This window comes from Marmota monax, unplaced genomic scaffold (genome assembly GCF_021218885.2).
Source record: "Marmota monax isolate L192 unplaced genomic scaffold, Marmota_monax_Labrador192_F-V1.1 WCK01_AAM20220418_F8-fsc00053, whole genome shotgun sequence".
NCBI classification, from domain to species: domain Eukaryota; kingdom Metazoa; phylum Chordata; class Mammalia; order Rodentia; family Sciuridae; genus Marmota; species Marmota monax.
The window spans coordinates 7,879,959-7,902,467 of record NW_026693153.1 but is presented as its reverse complement, the minus strand read 5'-3'; the positions used below and the strand labels follow the sequence as shown (position 1 = coordinate 7,902,467).

General features: G+C 37.5%; 1 protein-coding gene across 2 annotated transcripts in view; it reads left to right on the top strand.

Annotated features, from left to right (window-relative positions):
- Col8a1 (collagen type VIII alpha 1 chain) overlaps positions 1-22,509 on the top strand; it is a 148,575-nt gene that overhangs the window by 121,032 nt on the left and 5,034 nt on the right. For both annotated transcript variants that reach the window (XM_046455383.2, XM_046455382.2), the window contains exon 3: positions 18,496-18,826. In XM_046455383.2, the coding sequence (XP_046311339.1) occupies positions 18,499-18,826 (328 nt within the window). In that variant the 5' untranslated portion in view covers positions 18,496-18,498. The remainder of the gene's footprint in view (positions 1-18,495; positions 18,827-22,509) is intronic.

The window sequence follows — 22,509 nt, the reverse complement described above, 5'->3', positions numbered from 1 at the left end:
ATCACCTGTAACAAATGTACCATTCTAGTACAGGATGCTAATGTTTAGGAAAGTTCGTGTTTAGAAGAGAGATTATGCAAGAACTCTGTACCTTTCACTGTATTTTGCTATAAACCTAAAGCTGCTCTAACAAATTCTATTTTTAAACAGTAGTACAAGGTAGAAAAATAAAATCATGTTATAGATAAGAAGAGAGTACAGGTTTATGTTCAGGGACTCAATGGGCAATCCTGAGTCACATAGATGGGCTGCCAAGAGGATCCAGGGTCACTGAAAGAAAGACCAATGAATGCATCATGATTTCTCCCAGCCATCACTGTGAGCAGGACTTGGGCATGCAGAGAATACTGTTGTCAGCCTTTCTGCCAATATTTCTACTAATAGGAAAAACAACCCAAACATAGGGGTACTTTTTCACTCAGTCAAATTTCCCTCTTTAGGCATTGAGGCCAGGTACTCTTCTAGTGACTATAATCCAGAGTGTGCTATAGAGTAAGACCACTGGAAGTGGACCAGCAGATAGAAATCCTGCTATGTTACCTACTTGCTGTATGATAACCTCTGGGTCTTCATCTTCATTTCCTTATCTACAAACTAAAATTAACAGCACCTGGGTCACTCGGATTTTATTAAATGGGATGGTTTATGTCAAGCACCTAGCAGTGTCTGGAACCTGGTAAACTCTCAAAAGTTTGTGGCTCTTAATATTTTCATTACAAAGAGACTAACAGTGCTTACAGCATCCTAAGCCCTCACAAAATACATATTCAATGAGTGTTTAATAATAATAGAACTTCAAGTAAGCCCTGGTAGTGCCGGTACTGAGCCTGGCTTCCATGGCACAATTAACAGGCACTTCCATATTTTAAGGAAATGGTAGCCAGGAGTAAGCCAGATATATATCTAACAATATATCACCAACATTGCAAATAACATTTCTCCTCTGATTGTTATCCACACCTACCTGTTTCATGAATCAGACAAGACACAAAATAAATTAAAATTCTGGTGACTGTCATTTCTATTCACATCAGTTCATCTTTATTTTGAAGGTCTTTTTTTTTAAAAGCAACTTTATAGTAACCTCAGCCCTTTGAAAGAAAAGCTTCAAATTTTAGTGGGTAATAGCATTTTATGTGTTCGATCCAAAGGTCCTTTAACAGATACTGAAAATGTCCATTTCTATGCCAAATCAGAACTCAGAACTAAGTAGTAACCAATCTCTGTGTCTCTGTGCCACTATGCCTGCATTGGAAACAAGAGGTAGAGAGCTTGGAAGATAAATCCATGAGCAGATAATACACATGTGTGTATTTCATAAAAAGAAAACTTCTTTATAGGTTATGATGTCATTTGATTTTCTTAGATGCTAGAACAAGTGGGGTTCAACAGTAAGAATCTGCTTTGGTTCTTTTTAAAATTCAGAATGTCATTATATATTAAATAGCATATAGGTTTAATAATTCTTCTTATGAATAACTCATTAGTTTTTTCAATGTGTGTGTATATAAGGCCAGATACTCACAGAGACAATTCAAAAGTTATTTATGTTTGCTATGCAATGTCGTATATTTGCATTTCTTGCAAGTCTCCTTCAGACCAATATTAAAATAAGTTTGTTTTTTATGGATACACATCAAGGACTGGAGAGCAGAGGAAGCCTAATCACATGCTGAGAGGTGGAGGGAAGCCAGCATGAGATTGTAAAAATGCTGGCAATTATCGTCCAAGTGAGTTAGTCAGCCCAACACACACCATCAAGAGTTGAATATTTCCCTGTTACTAATTTCACAGAGATGGAAACTGACGCAGAGAAAGGATCTGAGAGTTCAACTCCCCAGCTAGCCAACTCTGAGCTGTGAGTCATTCCAGGACAGGGACCTCATTCTCCACTCATTATTTTGTCTCCAGCACCTGGCATTTGCAAAGCACCACATAATGCCGAATGGATGGATTAATGAATTAATTAATTAATGGGCAAACACATTTCTTTATACTCTTCTCACTTTAGAATTCCAATTTCTAAGTCGAGCACTGAGGGAGGATCTGGAATTTGTTATACAATCAAAGGCAAATAGCCAAGCAGTGTTCATTAGGGAAAATTTATAAAGAGAGAAGTAGCTGTGGTGTGTGGGTCCTCCTTATTCTTGGCACATTCCAGATTGAGGTTGTACACAAAGATCCAGCAGGCCTGGAAATCAAACTCCAGGCGAGAGCCCCTGCCCCTGAGGACTATCAGGCATTTAAACTGTCTGATTAGAGAAGCATCAGCCCTACTCCTGGTGTGATCAGAGACTAAGATAAAATAGAAATACAACTGTGGCAGAAGCTTGGCTCCAGGCTTCCCTGGCCACTCATCAATCAGGACTGAAGGGAGAATCAGCCTCTCTCCTTCCTAGAGGATGGGGTCCAAGTCTTGCAATTCTAGCTATATGATGTGGTAAGCTAGTGTCAGGATTTGCCACATCCATGTGCATGTTAGGAAAGCAACAGCCCTTTCCATGACAGGATGTGACAAGAGAAAGCTAAAGTCCAAGACTTGCAAACAACCAGATTGTTCATCTTAAGCTGAAATTTAGGGCTAAGCTATAACCAGTCTCCATGGAGCTTTGGTGGAGGTGAGCGCCTTTCTTGGGAGACTAGCTTACAGGGGAATCTCTCCTGAATACATTAACTCCTGCCTTTTAATGGTAAAGTGGTAGACACACATTAATCAAGCCACCACAACTGGTCATTCTCCCCAGGACCTGCTGCATTAGCCTTCATGCCTCAATTTTACGCTCTCATCTCCCCAAGGTGACTGGTACCTTGTACCTCTATATTACTCTCTCCCAGTTCCCAGGCAGGACAACCCACCCAGACCTTTCAGACTGCCCCAGATCCAATGCTCCTAGATGCCAGTGCCTTGGGCCCTGTTCTACATTATAGGTCACCTCTTATACAAATTTTGTTCTATATTAGCTTTCCCAAATTCTGGAACTTTAATAGAAATTTCAGGCATATGGCAGACCTACAGAAAAGGTATTTGGGTTCCAGGTAGGCATGGTTGTTCTTGAGTGCTACCCTAATCATACCACATTGGCATCTCCTCCTTGCTTACAAGAAGCCTGTCCTTGAATTCAGCAAAGAGGAAAAATGTTTTGATTCGTGTATCTCACTGTGACCTTTGAAGGACATTAGTCTTTATTCTGGCTCAGGCTCAAAATGGGCTGATAAGATTGTAAACATCAAGTGGGAATTGGAAATCTGGGAAGAAGCAAAGAAATCAATAATAGAGATGGGAAAGGACATGTAAAAGAGAAAAGGCAGGTAGAAGGGAAAAGCCGGGAAAGAGAAAGCCTGATAAGAAACAGTACTGGGTTTGTGGGGGTTTTTTGTTTTGTTTTGTTTTGGCATCTTTTTCACATGTATCTGTTTCCCTCAGATGTCCATGGAAGCAAAAATGACATCGTAGTCATGCTTGAATCCTTCACAGTTCCTTGCATGGTAGTTCAAAAAATGTTTGTTGAATGGGACAACAGATAACTAAAGCAGCATGTGGTAATGAGCTCCATGGAATGTGTCATCAGCACTAACCCAGTGCTCGCTGCATACCATCTGGTTAGCTTCACTTTATAAGCAAACAAAATAGAGAATAAATGAAAATAGTTCATTCTAGTGACACTGTCCATGACAGTAGTGCCTCTCTTGGGGAATTTTTATTCTAAATACCCAGATTCTATTACTGTGTTCCAGCAGAGAAGCCAGAAGCCATAGGAAGCAGAATGACTGACCTATGGCCACACAAGATACCAACGGCAAACTTAGTATCAACACTCATATTTTCCAACTTCAGGGCTAGGAATCTGAGAAGAAGAATCCTGTAAAATGTTATATCCCTGAGGAGACACAGATTATATATAATATTCCGATAGATTAATAAAATATAAAATGCAGGGATACTATAAATACATTGTAGGCTACGCAAAGTTGAAATGGAATCATGACAACAAGATCCCTAATCTGTTTGCTATTAGGGGGGAGAACAAGGTTGCATTCTGCTCTTCTGGAATTCAGCACACTTTCTGGTATTTAAAGGAATACAAGGAAAGCTCACACAGGCTGAGCTGTCTCCTTGTAATGTAAATACCTTTCCAATGGGGAAAAAAAATTACTAAAAGATGGTGAGTTTGTCTTCCGACAATATTTCCCAGACATTTTTTCAGTGTTAACAAAGCTCTCTTGGAGTGTAACTAAGTGTGTCTGAGGAGTGGTAACTTTAAAGTGAAGGAAAGGAAAATTTCAATAAGAACCAAGCTGCCCCAACTCTCCCTTTATTTTTAAACAGAACCATCAAAGGGCAGCTAACGGAAATATACTTAAGTGGCATTAATTCATCCCTAAGAGCACTCTCCAAGAGTTTTATTGCTACATAAGGGAAAGCTATAAACCAGCAGGAAGAGAAAGCAAAGAAAATAAGTCTGGGGAGTCCTCTTGTGCAAGAAAGTGAGCAGGTGGTCAATAATGTATCCTTGGCTAGTTTCCCCAGCAAGGAGACAGAAATCTGTGGTGGATATGGCGGGGCGGGGCGGGACGGGACGATTATAGAATTTTGCAAAGTGATGTTGAAGAGTTCACATGAATATGAAACAATAAAATATTCATGTCTCCTACTCCTCTCAACACTCATTACACTTCATGTTAATACTTGACTCCATGACCTATTGCCTGACTCTTTCCAATACTTGGCATGATTGAAAGAGAATGGATAGGATTGGGGTAGCTATGAACCAAGACACTGAGTCTTTAGACTTGCAAGTGACCTTAGGTATCAGTTAGTCTAACACTTTTGGTTTTACAAACAAGGAGATGGCATCTCAGATGTTACCTTTGTAGAAGGAGAGAACTTCAGAGATTGTCACCTGAAACATGAAATTCAGACAAGGGATTTAGAAAAATGCCTCTGTGATACTATCATTCAGCTCAAGCCAAGACTGAGATCTTTATGTTCATCTAAAAAGACTCTTACAAACATTCTGAAAATGAATGAAAATTATCACCAATCTCAAGATTTTTTACCATCAGCCAACCCTTCTCCATTCTTTACAAGGTTTGTAAAGTCAAAAATAGCACTCTGTATTAATTTCTAAGGAAAAACAGCTCTTATACAGGATTTTCCATTCTTGTGAACAGGAGGGAGACACCAGAATACAAACTTAAAAGAATGACAATGAAAGTAGTAAGAAGAGGGAAATGTAAGTTTGATTCAGTAGCTACAATGCTGTTCTAACCATCACCCCACAGAGGTCTTATTGTAATATTAAAAGTGATGCACATTTGTAATCCCAGCAACTTGGGAGACTGAGGCAGGAGGATTGCAAGTTTGAGGCCAGCTTGGCAATTTAGTGAAACCATAATTTAAAAAAAAAAAAAATTAAAGGTTGGGAATGTTGCTCAGTAGTAGAGCGCCCCTTGGTTCAAACCACAGTACTGCAAAAAAAAAAAAAAAAAAAAAGGTTTTTTACTAAATTAGTTTTTAAAACATTTAGATGGGCTGGGGTTGTAGCTCAGTGCTAGAGCACTTGCCTAGCATGTATTGAGGCACTGGGTTCAATTTCAGTACCACATAAAAGAATTAACAAATAAATTAAAAATATTTTTTTAATTTAGAAAAGTCAGAAAACAGCATGAAAATGTTGCCATTTATGTTTGCTTGACAAGCATTTAACAAGCACAGTGGCTAAGTCATGAACTATGTGAAAAGAAATGTCCCAAAAGTACATGCTATTACTCTAGGCACTTGAGTGAGCTCTTATATGGAGGGTCTCTCCCTATCTATATCTAATTCCTAGAGCTTTTGACTAAGAATTCATTTTTCAAAATAAATTGCTTAAACTGTGGGAAAATGAACTTTTTTTATTTAAACAAATGCTCATGTCTAAATACAGTTTGAAATTTATTTGGCATTTTGAATTTGAGGTTCCTACTTTTACTATCTATAAAAGAAACAAATATTGAACTGCGGGGTTTTTTTTTTTCAGACACAAAACTCAATATGATTTTGAAGCAGAAGTTTAAGGGTGGGGAGTGAATCTTTCAGATATAACTCTTGAAATATGGTAAAGACTAGATAAATGTTTTTGAAATCAGTCTATTATGCGTGCACCTGAAAATAGCATGGAAAGATCAAGCTTCTAAAAGAGCTGTAAGCTGATTATTGTCATGACCTAAAAGTTTATAGCTATTATTACTTGTGGATTTTAGTTCCTTCAGCAGTACAATATAGCCTAAATTCTGCAGTCACTTTCACAAGGCCAATGTGCTGCTATCACCTCATAGAAATGTCTTCTGTTCTCTGGATTTCAAAGCTGAAGCCAAATTCCCAAAGCACAAAGAAGGCTGTGAAGGGGCCAGTTCTGGGAGGGAAGGGAAGTGGGAGGAGATCCAGTCTTTGAAATAGTGTTTGCACAGGGCTGGCAGGTGGGGAAGCAGACCCTGTCTTTGCTACCTACTTATTAAGAATACTCATGACCATGTCTTTGGAATCTCAGCCAAGGAGGCATTTGGTCTGCCTAATTTTCATAATCTGTCTGGAGCAGAGCAAGAACGAAAATCATTACCTTTCAAATTCTTCAAAATAAGACTGCAATAAAGAGTCATGGAATTTGTGCTCAAGATCCCCTCTCCCTCCTCCCTCTTCACCTTCTCCTCTTCTTCTACCTTTTCCTTCTTCTTCTTTACTTAAATAGTAGCTAACACATAACATGTGATGCACTGTACTTGCATCAATTCCTTGAATCCCCTTAACAACCTCCTGAGACAGGTCTTGTTATCATCATCCCAAATTTATCGCAAAGAAATCAAGACACAGATAGGTTAAGTTACTTGCCTAAGGCGTAAGTAAGTGGCAGAATCAGAATTTAACGCAGGCTGTTTAGCTCAAAGTTAATGTTCTTAACCAGTACCCCCTCCCCCCCCCAAAAAAAAAACCAGTTCTTTAACCATCTAAGCTGCCCAATGTCCGCTTTTGTATGTTTGTGATGAAAGTAAAAAGTACCTTCCACTCCCCTCTTTCCTCTACTGAGCAATTCCTGCTTATTCTTCATCTCTTAGTTCTGATACAATTCCCCCTAGGACTTTGTACCTGACCAACTCCACATCTATTTTGTCTTTATTGAAGCACTTAAAACAGATTTGGATTTTAATTTAAATCATCTAGAAACTTCTGAGAGTAGATCATTGGTTCACCTTCATTTATTTTTATTTCTGGTCTACTAACATAGTGTCTAAAAATTGAACAGAAGAATGCTGAATTAAGTAATTGAAGTAACCAACTAACACAGCGGAGGCAATTAATTCCAGGACTTAAAATTTTAAGCAAATCAAGGCATGAGAAATCTCCCAAATGGCCCTTTAGAATGAGAAATGTTGAGACCACCTGGTACAAAGGGTAGCCCGAGGCTGGACCCTGCCCCAAGGAGCATATTACGTTTAGGAAGGGGTGCTAGAGGGTGATGTTTTTCTGCCAAATAATGTTTTTTTTTAAAAAGCTAAAAATTTTAAAGAGATTCACAGTGTGTGTCCTGACTTCTGGCTTCTCTTGATGAAGTTGGAAGAACTTCTCAAACTAAGGGCACACGCCCAAGGCCAGCAAGATGTGTAAAGTTAGCCGAGCTGGTTTGGGAGTGACCATTGTTCCCCACTGCCACCAACTGACCAGCCCCCTCCACTCTCCTGTGTCCCTCACTACTTCCTCCAGCATGGGGTGCCCATTCCATCTAATTCATTCCCTGATTTTATAATTTAGTAAAAGGAGGCCTTAAAAAGGATATGAGGACATCATCCCAGAGAAGGTTACAGAGAAGACCACACCATTTGGTGCCCTATTCACACTCTCCAAGAAACGACATTGATGAAGCATGTTTGTCAATGAAACTCCACTATTTTGTGAATTCTACTGCCTCATGAGAGGTTTTGCTTATAAAAAACAAAGTTCCTTACATACTTCCAGCCTCCATAGTAAATGTATCCTTAAGACCTGGCATCTTTCACATAATTCTCTCTCCTTTCTTTTCTCCACTTCCATTTTTTCTGAAAAATGTTCAGTGGATTAACTGTGAAACCCTTATGATTTTTCCTCTCAGACAGCACATCCATCTCTCTCTCCCTCAAAATAAATTCCACCCTTTAAATAAATGGAACTTCCAAGACCAAGATAGCTGTGGCTTGGTAGCACTTTGTGTTTTGCCTGTTCAAAGGGCAGGATGTTACCACGTAGGCTAATTATCTAGACGGAGCTGCGGTTGAAAAGCGGTGGATTTTAGAGACTGCCCTCTCGGTGGCTGACAATTTATCACAATTTGGTGTTTTAGGCTTAGTCCCAGCTTGAGAACTAAATTTTTTAAATTTAAATTCATTGTTGGGAACAGTCCTATGAAATGATTTCTGCTGCTCTTGAACTACACAACAGAGAAAAAAAACAAATCCACATTTTCACTGACCAAGAAATTATTGAATTGTTTTAGTTCTTTCATAATTCAGAAATTGCCAGGGCTCAACATTGCAACTTCAGCAGGACTGCTATTCTGACCAGAGATTAGATCTGTGTGGAGGTGGGTAAAGGGGTAAGAGAAGCCAATTTGGGAAGAAATTGATTAATTGTTATTATTTTCCATGTGCTGTTGATTTGATCTAATCTTTTGTCCATGTGTGATAAAAATCGTAGAGCTTGACTTTTAATATCACGTCACTCAAGGTTAAATGACTCAAATAATCTTTGCTAAATAAAATGTCAACAATCAGACACACAAAAATAATGAGCCCAGATGTGAAGAAGAAAAACAAAAGTCAACAACTGGCCATTTTATGCCCTCTATCTCGTGCCTCTAAACCCACAGACACATATATACCCACACAGTTATTTCATTAGTAAACATTTTGATATTAAACATCTCTCTGGAGAGATGAATTAGACTACGTTTTGTTCCTTGGTTTGGGGGATTTTGTGAGTTTCACAGTTTCCCATGAAAATACCAGAATGAACAATCTATTGTCATAATAGCCTGCTCATTAAAGAGAATGCTAATAGGAGGTCAGCTTGCTCTCTTATATTCTGAGTACACTAGTAGAGGATGTTCACAGAATGAGACAGAGAACAGATTCACCATCCTCAAAACCCCTGTTCTCAAAGCCTCTCCCTCCTGCTTCCAGGAAAGTATCTTTGCTGACTGGGAACTGAGCTTACTGTACTTCAACTTACAACATTCTCAATTTCCAAGCTCTCATCAGAACTTCTACACCTTTAATTCAAGTTTCCCCTAAGTTCTCAACCTTCTTGACTGAGATACTGTGCAATAGTGAAGTACCTAAGAAGACATACAGAATTGAAAAAAAAAAAGGAGAAAAATGTGAGTCCATATGCAAAGAGGAAGTCCCTCCCTCCCTACTTTTCACATCCTAAGGCTGCCCCAGGACTCTCTACTCCTTAAAACTTAAAGGACCCAGAAGAAGGCCATTCAGGAAACAAATCATCAGCTATTTTGTCTTTTTATCTCATATGGTTTAAACTTCCTAGTTTCTATGACCTGACACACTTTGAGAATAAGCCTAATATTATCATTTTACTTTATTAAATTAATCCTTGTTACAAAGGATCACTTCAACCTCAGCTACCAACCTTTCACTGCCTGTCACAAAAACACGCCTGAGTTAGGTTTGGTTGAAGTTTACTTGTAATTCCATAGGTCTCAACAAGAGTTCAGGAGGAGTGCGAAGTGACTGTGGTGAAGAAATATCCTATGAAACTTATATTTTGCATAACACATTGTGATTTCTGGCTTCAATAAATATCTGTACAATGATTGGTTTAGTGGATTACGCTGGATGAAATTTCCCTACATATTTTTCCCTTGCAAAGACCTGAAAACATCATGATTTTACACTGTGTTCTTTACACAAAGGATACAAGGGCAGAGAAGAAAGATGCTCACAAGAATATCAGAGTGTTCTACAGTCCTCCCTGGGACACCAGGAAAGAATTTTATTTGCTGTGCAACCCTTGGTCTTAGGAAGCCCTCACCATTGCTTACTTTACTGTAGAGCTACCTCTAGGTTTCATAGCTTCAATTCTTATAAAATGAAAAACCACAGCTTCTGAATTGTGATGATGTCACAACTTGTCACTGCCCGCTTCCCCTTCCCCAGGTACATATTTTGTATTCATTTGTTATTCTTACATCAGGAGGCATAGTCAATACTTGCTAAATGACTTTGCAAGAATTTTTGAGCCTACACATTGTAGGAAGACATTATAATTTACCAGCACTTTTTAAAATGTTCTTAGTAAGCCTCACATTTTTCTTCAATCTTTGAATATCGTTTTGATTTTTATTTTCTTGATTTTTTAAGTCACATACCCTTTTTTGGTCCCTAAACTTTGTTTTTTTATTTAATTTCTTTCTTTTTTTTTCTAGTCAGGTACAGTTTTCTCATTATAAGAATATTTACAGAGAGGTTGTTCAAACTCTCCCTATTCCATCCCCAACTGGAATAGTGAAAAGTAACAAATTATGAGATTGATCTAACTTTTGGGCATCCAAAAGCTTTAACACTGAAACTCATAAATTCATTTAACTGTGAAATATGTATGTGTTCTTCACATTCACAGTTACTAGAAAACTTAAGAACCAGAGGGAACATGAAGTCATCTAGCCAATGTCCTCATTCTGCAAATGAAGGAAGTGACACCCAGTTGGGATAGGTGACTTGCTTAGGTCACAGCTAGATATTAGGTACTCTGTGCTTTGGAAACAATGATGCTTTTATATTATGGGAAGAAAAAAATTCCACTTTAGAATTTTCTCTTGTAAGAGTTCTCTCAAGTGTTTTATAAACTCTTTAGCAGCTGACACTATTCCAGTTAGAGAAATAAAAGGAGTTAATTTCAGCTTCAAATATGTGAGCTATTATTTTAAGAAAAATATTCTCCAGATGTTTCCCACCTCCTCTGAGAATGGAAAAAAGAGGAAATGAGCTTGAAGTTCAGCAGAAGAGATTCAGATTAGATATTAGGAAATCTACTGTGAAATACTGCAATTGGTTACTGGGAATGTTGTGAAATCTCCTCCTCTGGAGAGATTTTGGAATGTGGTGGTTGGCCATTCATTTCAAGGGGGTGATGTGGGTGGCCCGTTTCTAGAGCTAGGGGCAAACCCTACTTGACTTCTCAAGTTCAGCAGGTTCCATGAGGTCATGTTGTGCCTATAGCTAGTAGGTGGGGTAGATGACTGCTCTTAATTATAGTAGAATTCAGGATTCATCAGTGAAGTTTATTATTCAAACTCAGTTGTACATTTATATAAGTTCTGATAGGTATAAATGGGCAGATGGACTACAGTCAACAAATGCCTATTGGATGGTCTTGCTCACTATCTCCATTGATCAGCATCTGACAGGCTTATTAATTTGGGCTCCATCTCAGCATATTTACTCAGCAGTGGCTTTCAGACATCATGAATAACTAGTCCAAAAAGCAGAGTGTGGGATCCTGGCCAAGATCTTGTACCATATAAAATGGACAAATTATTTCTTTCAACCAAAGATAAAGCCTTGATATTTGGAGAACAAGATAGAGAAAGATGAGTGCAGTTTGACAAATCTCTACCTAATAAAACAAAGTAGAAAGCTTATTAGCTAATGTATTGGATGGTGGCCTCTAGAAATAACCATACAGGAATTTTAATTTGGAATACAATAGAGATAAGCAGGATTTCAGTGAAATAATCAATCGTAAGTACAGGTTGGGGAGATATCAATTAAAACAATTTCAAATGTCAGAAAAAGACCTAACAAATGGGCCTGGGATTGTAGCGCAGTGATAGAGCTCTTACCTAGCATGTGTGAGGCACTGGGTTCAATCCTCAGCACCACATCAAAATAAATAAATAAAATAAAGGTACTATGTCCATGTACAACAACTACAACAAAAATACCTAACAAATGGATATAGTATTAATGATATGGCATATTTGAAGTATGTCCATGGTGCCAACACAAAGTGCTCACAAATGTAGCTAAGAAGACTATAATGTAGATATTCACTGCCCCTCCATTCCCCAGGCATTCTTGGGGAATGACCTGTTTCTCTTATAGTCACTGGTTTTGCCAAGTGCCAATCTGGGCACAGCAGTGAATGGTTCTTCTCAGTACCCAAAAATAATCCATTCCCACCAAAGAATCAGGTTTTCAGAAGATTTCAACCTAGGGGAGAAAAAGGAGAGAATTTTAAATAGATGTCCTGTAACAAATATCCAAAATGTCTTCTCCCCACCCACACTACCCCTCCCCTGGAGATCTACTTTGATCTGCGTCTCCATGGGGGGCAATGAATGCTGCTCACACTTTATGTCCTCAGGATTCACCTAAGGGGGACGAATTTTTCCTATCTCTCTTATTTAGAGTTGCTTCTATCTTTCCTTAAAAGCCAGGTGCCAGCTCATCTAGGCATAGAAGTCTCAATTCCCACTACAAAAATGGGTCTCAAAAAGCTTCATCTCAGAGAATGGTCACCACCCCACACCTGTGTCACCCTCTCCCACTTTTTCTCCAAAACATGTGAAACACCACATATTTACATTTTTTACTTCTTATGCCTCCACCAAAGCATCATCCTCAAACTATTAAAAACACAATTCTCACATATGTGTGTGTGAGAACATAAGTCAAATTGTATTTAACATGATGACAAAGTTGATTTAAAACAAAATATTAAAACCTTTAGTTTTTGATAACCAGTAGATAAAAAGAATGTTAAGAATATGTGAAATAAGATACAACTAGATAATATGATTAAAAAAAACCCCACTTGATCCTGAGAGCTGTTAATTAGAATAGTTTGTAGAGTTATTAATATCTGTAATACTAATTGATTATGCAACAAAGCTAAATACCTGGTTAGTTGACACCAGCATAGCTTATCTAAATATTCTTAGCATGACAATAAAAATTCACACGGTCATCCTTTGTCTTGGCTTTATAAGCAATTTGGGGATATGGTTTCTTAACATTCCCTTCCCAACCCCACCCACCATAAGAAAGCTACATGTTCACAGCCATATATGAACCAAAAAAGGTAAGTCTTACAAGTTGTTCAGATAATCTTTAAAAAGCAGCAAAGTGATATGACAAGACAACAGATTGCCATATGAGTGTTCCTATCATTTTTAATAATCAAATCAAAAATAGGAGGGCTTTCTGTTAATAACTGTCATAGGCAGGATTTTAAACAGAGAGTGCGGTTCAAATATTTTCAAAAGACCCTAACCATCCTAAGAGTAGTAATTGTGAAGATCCATCAACAATCATCTAGAAAGTCTAAAGAATATCATACCTTTTCCTTGTCCTCAGGAACCTCATAGTCATGTTCAGTCTAATAGGAAGGAAAGAAAGAAAGAAAGAAAGAAAGAAAGAAAGAAAGAAAGAAAGAAAGAAAGAAAGAAAGATCAGTTAGAACTGCATTCAATTTTGTATTGAACTTTTAGTAGAATGTGTAGAAAAATGAGAATTGAGAAGGTGGCACTTGGGGAAGATGATCAGGGAGTGCCCTTATAAAAGAGATAAGTACCCTTATAAAAGAGACCCCAAACAGCTCTCTTGCCCCTTGTACCATGTGAGGATGCAGTGAGAAGATGATCATCATCTCTGAACCAAGAACATGCCCTCACCAAACACCCAATCTGCTGGCATCTCAAATTTGGACTTCCCAGCTTCCAGAACAGTGAGCAATAAATTTCTCTATCCAAGCCACCCAGTGAGGGTACTTGGTTATAGTAGTCTTGGCAAATTAATAGCCAGTTTACGGTATTTTCATTATAGAGCACTCAAATCTGAAATTATAAAATTTATTTTTAACCTATCACCTGTCTCCCCATACTAGAATGAGAGTTCAGTAAGACTTCACCTTTTTAATTGACCTCGGTTTGTTTCTCTTGTATCCAGGAAATTATTAACAATTGGAATCTGCTCAATAAATATCTATACGTAACAAATTAATTTCTCTGAGAAATGAAAAAAGAGAGAATTTTCTTTGAGAGGCATGGAAAAACCCAGAAGGCAATTCTGCTGAACAATGGAAGAGGATTCTACCTGACTGTCCCTGTCTTCAGGGGGCAAATATTAGGCTCTTGAAAAGCTAAAAATTTTGTATAAGGGCAAGAGTGGGGCACAGAAGACTGGCTCAGGAGCAGATGAGAGAGGCTTGTCCACACCACATAGCACAGATGCAGATGTGTTGTTAGCACTATGTGAAAGAGAAAGTTGGAATGAGAGCAAGGATTGAAGGTTGAAATGCTTTAACATTCTTTTGGATAGCAAGCCAAATTCTCATGAGGATAAATGTACGAAGAGAATGCTTAGGAGTGTCTGAAATAATATATATCAGGTTATCCTGCTATGTGCATTGTGAGTCACAAGAGGGAACTGAAACTCACTGTGGCCCTCCCCAAATATAGGGAACAATTTAGGGCTATTCAAAATGATTAGGATTGGCAACTCTGACACCAGAATAAATGGTTAGTCGCTTTTTATTTTTTTTCTTCTTCTTCTTTTGCCATTTTAAAAAAGTATAGTTTAATGGCCATTATTGTTTTACTCATGTTAGGTTTATCATTATTACAGTTAACCTCACGTTTACTTTGGCTAGTATCCCTCTGAAAATCTGACATTTCAGTTGGTTTGGATTTGCCTTTTTGGTTGTGCTCCATTAATAACTTAAATTTTAATAGTGCTTTTTATCTTACAAAGAATTCATGTTAAAATTTTTACCCTTAAACAGCTCTGAGAGATAGGCAGATATTATTTCTACCTTAGAGGTGAGGAAACTGAGGCACAGTAAATATAAAGGACTTGCCCAAGGCTACAGGCATGAAGAATGGCAGAGCTAAAACTATACTCAAATGCAAGTCTTTTGATTTCTACAATGCGTTTCCTATATAACATGGCAGCCACCACTAAGCCAGCCTGTATGGCAAACGTCCAGTGTCTACACACATTAGATGTATTTTTATCTTCATGTATACACATACTCCCCAGTTGTCAAATAGAAATTAAGGGGGAAAAATCAAGGAGAACTCACAATAGTGTTGTGTGCTGCATTCTCAGGAAAAAAAGAAGCAAGAACACCCACTACCACCATTTCCTCCCAGCAAGAATTCTGAGGTCCCTTTTTCCACCAGGTGTTTGTATAGTATTACACAAATCTGATGTTCTTTGAGTGATTTGAGAGAGCCACCACGCCGCTTTGACCACCGAAAACATCCTCAGGGACAGGAGGGAAATTAGTAGGGATAAGTCAAGCAGTAAATTCTAACCAGGGCCCCTATATAAATATTCAAGTTAAAACTGAACAAAGTTTATTTAAATAAAGAGCCAGAGAAATGGCAGATGGCAGACCTAAGGAGTTGGTTTCAGGGAGAGAAAAGCCAAGCCTCTGACAGGAAGTAATGGAAGGAAAGCAGGATCCTACTGGGTCTTTGGTATTCAACTGGTCTTCCAGGCATTCTGCCTCCTTCCAGTTTTCCAGTACTTCACTAGATTGTCCTGGTTTGAAGATTATTAACTATAATCCAACACTAATCCAACACGTTCACTGAATTGAGGGAAGAGTGAAGGGTCAAGTGTGCCAGCTTATTATTTAAAAAAAATCACCACAAGTTTAAGATTTGGTAATTGAATTCATGCATCCCCAAAGGCAGAATTAGGTCCCTGCTCATACATTACCAGGCATTACCACACATTTCCGGTGTGGAATAACACTTTCAGCTCTCTAAAGAATACCTTAGAGAAACTGAATGTTAGAGCTAGACAGGATCCAAAAGAAAAACTAAGCTCTACTTTTAGTAAATGGAGAACTTGAAGAGATTTTTGTTTAGATACACATAACTAGACAAGAAATAAGGTCTCAGTACTGAATTGAGTGGAAAAAGAAAGAAACAGTTGTATGTATAATACTCTTTAATTTGAGTTTTAAATGGATGTATATTATATTGCCTATTCATAGATTATCTCTGAAAAACTATGTGGAAATAATAAGAAAAACTATTGCTTCCAAGAGAAGGGATTTGAAAGAACAGAAGTAGAAGGGAAATTTGTTTTTTTTTCCGAGAATGTTCTTTGAATAATCACTAATATTGAATACACCTGACACCCCTGCTAAAATAATATAAGTTCCATGAGAGTAGGGCTCACTGGGCATATTATAATCATTTTTACAATCCCTGGGTGGGCCTAGCATTGTTTCTGGTAAGAATTCAACAAATTATTGTTGCGTACTTAAGGGCAGATTTTCTCTTTCCACCTAAAATAAATTTGGCTATTAATGAGTATAAATCAATATTAATTTGTGCTTTTTTTTCCCAAATGTTTTATAACAATCATTCTTAGAGGAACAGAAAATAACAGTTTTCTATCTGCTCTCATTTTACCGGTGTGTATATATATGTGTGTGTGTGTGTGTGTGTGTGTGTGTGTGTGTGTGTGTGTGTGTATATATATATATATATATAATTCAGAGTATGCTTGAAATAAAACAGTTCTTAAAAATATTCTAATTTATGAAATTAAGAAAGTTTTATAAATCATACTGTTGACAAATGTTTCTTCATTATTTCCCCGAAGGAGAAAAAAAATGATTAGTTAGTATATTTAGAAAAACTGGAAAGCAGTGAATTTTGTGGTAGGGATTCATATTGAATATTTTCTTAGGTGCTTTTTATTAACCAATCCTTCTGCAGCTTGTTCACACTCTTGGCATTACCCTTGAATAGGATGTCGCAAATTCAACGCACATTTTCTAAGAAGTGGGAAACTATGATCCAGAATTAAGTAAGGCAGAAGTAAAGAAAACAAACTCCCATGAAAATGGAAATTAAATTACATATAGAGAGTTTTTTCAAAGTGTTCTGGAAGATTGTGAAAAATATGCCATCTCTCTCTCTCTCTCTCTCCCCCCCCCCCAGCATTATGATGAGACTCCACTAGGATTCCAATTTTCATAAAGTCCCTTAATAAAGTACGAGAATACCGCCGGTGTAGGACCATGAGGGTACCACGGGTTGGGGGTGGGGCGGGATAACGGAGCAGATCCCAGGGTGCGTCGCGCTTGCCCCCTAGTGTGCATTTCCTTGTACTGCATCTCCCTGGGCTGTTCGCTCTTCAACCTAGAGTGAATCTAAACCGAGGTCTTCTCAAGCTGGTTTTTATAAACAGTCAAACTTCGTTTGTATTTTTCCTGTTAACTGCTAATTAGTAAAGAGTACTGTTAAAGGACTTAGAAAGAGTTTGTCTTGTTAATAGTCAAACATCTCCCTCTTATTTATGTAATGGATTTGCTTTGCAAACTCCTTTATTTCATAAAAGTGCAAAGATAAAATTTAATGGACTCTAAATCCAATTAACCAAATTCTAAACTAATGACTTCATAGTATTTAAATCGAAAAAAGAAATGTTCATAGTCGTAATTGTGATTTTTTTTAAAATGACATTTCAGGGCTATTACATGGAACATCTTTTCTCCAACTCAGAAGACCTCTGCAGGTTTTGGTAGTGTTTGCTTTTACATTTGTTTTACATTTACATTCATAGTTATGTTTATTTGTGACTAAATAAAAGCATACAAAAAGCATCTATCAGGTGAAAAATCTCTGTCCCTGGCATAAAGCCTATAAATTCTTAACTATTTCCAGTTAGGAAAGAATTCTGGCACTTATTAACAGAGTATAAATGCCACCAAATTTGCAGAATCTAGCCTCTTAGGATTAGGTTTTGGGCAACTGAAGAACACCCCAATACAAGTGGAATGAAGAAGATAAAACATTATTTCTCTATTGGGTAAACAAATTGTAAATTCAGGGGTTGGCATGGTGCCTCCACATTCATCCAAGGCTAAAGTTGCTTCAAACTTGTTGCTTTACCAAGCTCAGTGCATACCAACCAACCTCTTGTCCCAGGTGCCTGATCCACACCAGGCAACATATCAGCATTCCAACAACAAAAGGAAGAAAAGGAAGAACATGCTCATTTCCTATTAGGATTCTTCTTGGAAGTTGCACTGATTGTAACTACTCCCAGTCTGCCAGGACTTTGTCACAAGAACACACACCTAACTGAAATGTCTTCATTAAGGACTGCTGCTCTATTCACAGCTGAAAATCAGGGCTTTCAATACTAGGTAAAAAGTGGGGGCAGAATTGATATTTGGAGACCAGAAGTCTCTGCCATAGCCTCTGTTCTCACCAGTTATCTTCTTTTGACAGAACTCACACTTCCGGTTTTTATTTTGGTTTGTTTGGGTTTTTTTTTTTTTTCCTGTTAAAAAGTAGATCTTTATTCCACCTGCCTTCCATTCATTAAGCTCTGATGTTAAAGACTTTACTTCCCCTGATTCTTCCCCATTCTTTCTCTAGGCAAATGGCAGTGCCTTGGCCTGCGGGTTTTCACCATGTTGGTGCATTCCTTCCACAGGTGATGGCTGTGCCACCTGGGCCTCTGCAGCTGCTGGGAGTGCTGCTCACCATTTCCCTAAGCTCCATCAGGCTCATTCAGGCTGGTGCCTACTATGGGATCAAGCCACTGCCACCTCAAATTCCTCCTCAGATGCCACCACAAATTCCACAATACCAGCCCCTGGGCCAGCAAGTACCTCACATGCCTTTGGGCAAAGATGGCCTTGGCATGGGCAAGGAGATGCCCCATTTGCAATATGGCAAAGAGTATCCACACCTACCCCAGTATATGAAGGAGATTCAACCGGTGCCAAGAATGGGCAAGGAAGCAGTACCCAAGAAAGGCAAAGGTAATCTCACACTGGTATGCTGTCATCAAACCACAGATTCCCAACTTCTTAAATGATGGAGGGGGATAGAAGATGAATTTTTAAAACTTTTATTTTAGGAACTGACATTTATTAAATTCCTACTTTGTTCCAAACTCTATTCTTGAAAAATTCAAGTCTTAAAGAAAGATTCATGGGTTTGATCACCAGCACCACACACACAACTTAAAAAAAAAGATAAAATTACAATTTTATGTTTGATTTTGTTATTTTAACTAGCATTAGATGAATCAAAATATATTTAATCACAAATACTCTATCCCCTTATTTATTTATTTATTTTTTATTTATTCAAACGTTCATCAATTAGGACTGGGAATGTGGCTCAGGTAGAACACTTACCTGGCATGCATGAAGCCCTGGATTCAATTCTTAGCACCCTCCAAAATTAAAAATAATTTAAAACAACAACAACAACAAAAAAAAAAATCCAGCAACTATTCAGGGAGAATCCATTTTTGTGTCAGGCTATGGGCCTGATGTTACAGGATAAAGCAGTAGAGGGGAAAAAAAGAAAGAAAGAAAAAAAGAAAAGAAACAAGTCACTCTTCTGAACTAGGGGAACAGTGTTGTAAGGACCAAATGTGTTAAGAGAAAAACCACATGAAAGCATCTTGCAAACTAGGTGTTAGATAAATGCAAGTGGCTTTAACACTGCTTTAATAAAGCTATAAATGTCAATCAATAAATCAGCAAAAGGTGATTAAAGAGTGCAGACTACATCTAGATGATACCTGAAGATTTGTCCCCATTACTTTCTGGGCATATTTATTAGTTGTTGAACATCTAAAAATGCCTATCACTATGATAGATGTTTTCTTATGTTTGGTCGGTTTATCTAGAGTTCTCAGAAATGCAGTATTGGTCTAAACTATGGAATCAACCTAGGTGTTCTTCAACAGATAAATGCATAAAGAAATCGTGGTATATATACACAATGGAATATTACTTAGCCTTAAAGAAGAGTGGAATTATGGCATTTGCCGGTAAATGGGCAGAACTAGAGAATATCATGCTAAGTGCAGTACGCCAATCCCAAAGAACCAAAGTCCAAATGTTTTTGGTGACATGCAGATGCTAATTCATGATAAGGATGTGGTGGGCTAGGGAAAAATAGAGGTACTTTGGATTTGACAGAGAGAAGTGAAGGAAGGGGAGGGGTTTGGGGGTAGGATTGATAGTAGAATGGATTGGACATTATTACCTTATGTACATATATGATGACACAACCTGTGTAACTCTACATCATGTACAACCAGAAGAAGGAGAAGTTATACTCCATTTATGTATGATGTGTCAAAATGCATTCTACTGTCATGTATAACTAATTGGGACAAATTAAAAAATAAGAAAGAAGTGCAGTACTGGTAGGAAAAACTGCTGCATCAGAACAGCAATGGCTTTTGAGGAAGTGGAGGTCACCCCGTAAGACCCTACAATCATGGGAAGATTCACTCTGGAGAACTGCTGGATTTGGTGTTCTGAGGCCTTGGGGCCTCAGTCCCAGAGAGAGACACCTAGTCATTTGACTTCCCTGAGCTTAATTGTCTTTATCTTTAAAATAAGGTTGTTGAGAAAATCACTGACCTAAGGTAAGCAATGCTGAGTAAACGCTAAAGCAACACAGGAATTTTTAGTTGCTGTAGCTGGTCATTCCATATATCCTCAGTCACAACAGTGTATGTCCCAGGCACTGTGCTGCATGGCAGAGACTTCTGACAGAAAAGATGTGACCTTCCCCCAAACACTTCCTTGAATGGTAACTACACAGCTCACTGTTTAGGAATAACATTCCTTAATAGTTCTGTGATAGTGTCTCAGCATAAGAGAAGCATTCCCAATTTTCTTCTCTTTAGAAGCTCGTATGCCACTTAGGGGATTATTTCAGCTTCTTCTCCCCACTTCCTTTCTTAAATAGCTTGCCTGTGAGTTTTGGTACCTCTTGTACCCTTTCTCCTATTTGAAAAAATATAGAGTTCTATGGTTCTATTTTGTTCCCTGACAGTAGCTCTGTAAAAGTATAATGGTCAGGATTAAAATGTTATTATTAGTGAAATATTTCATTTCTTCATGCAACCTATTATTCCCAGCAGCAGGGGAGATTCAGAGTTGTGTTTATCTGCAGGGCACATACAGAACAATATAACAGCATGCACTTTGTATTTCAGGACTGATTCAAGAAGGCGTAATAACTTTCCTATATATCCTCTAATCATGAAATGTGCTGTATTATCCTTGCTGTACAGACAGGCAAGGAGAGGTGCTGATAGCAAAAGCTCTGCAGTAGATATCTCACGCTAAGACTAGAAAGATAAGCAGAGTTTCGTGCTCCTAACCAAGATCTCTTCTTTATCCAGACTGCTTGTCATCCAAAAATACCTTCCTTATCCCTCCTGTTTAAAAATCAAATTTGTATATAAGAAATAATTTGGGAAGTTAAAGAATTAATATTGGAGGCTTGGTAAATCCTACAGCACATTAGATAAATTACACAAATCCACTGGCTATAGAGAACAGATATAGAATGACGTTATTGAACTACGTACAAAATAAAATATTTTCATTCCTTCCTGAATCCACATGATGACTTCCATCATCACATCATACTGTATTTCAACACATGAGGAAATATCATTTGGTTCTAAATTATTATGTTAAAATATTATCCAGGCATAAAAAAGATAAATACCACATGTTCTCATTCTATATCTGGAATCTAAAACAATCAAACGCACTGAAGCAGATAATAGAATGGTGGTTACCAAAGGATGGGGAAGGGAAGATGATGGTTGAAGGGGACTAGGCCACAGGCAGGGGAAATATGGTTTCAAATGGTGGGGTTTTGGGGGTTTTTTTGTTTGTTTGTTTGTTTGTTTGTTTTAAGATCTATTACACAGTTTGGTGACTCTAGTTAATAGTAATGTATTATACATTTCAAAACTGCTAAGAGTAAATTTCAAATGTCACCATAAAAATAAGCATTTAAGAAGATGAAGATGCTAGTTTTCTTGATTTAATTTTTCCAAATTATAGCCATAAATCATAACATGGATCGCAACTCATTAATATATACAATTATAACTTGTTGATTTATTTAAATTTTTAAAATAAAATTAAAACCAAAAGATTATGGAAAAATAAAATATCACTTCAAGTAGGAGAAATAGAAAAATAAAACAGAGAATGACTCCAACACTAAGATATACATACACATATCTAGAACAAATAAGATGAAAATGCATGTAAATGTCAAGTGTCTAAGTTCTGAGTTTTTGGGCAACTCTGAGTTTTCCTTATACATCTTTGAAGTTTCCAATTTCTCTATGATGAACACATCATAATATCTTCAAGTTTTGTACTTAGAAAAACGTTGCTTCATTACTTTTTAGCTTTTTTAACTTAACCAATGCTGATATAATCAGCTGCACATATCAGTTCTCAAAACAATACCTCAAATAGAAAAAAGAAATTACCACCCTGTACCATGTACAGCCAGAGGAAGTTGTATTCCATTTGTGTACAATGTATAAAATGCATTTTACTGTCATGTATAACTAATTAGAACAAATTTGAAAAATTTTTAAATAAATTTTTAAAAATTAAAGAAAAAGAAAACAGAAATTATCAGTTTGGTTTCTTTTATT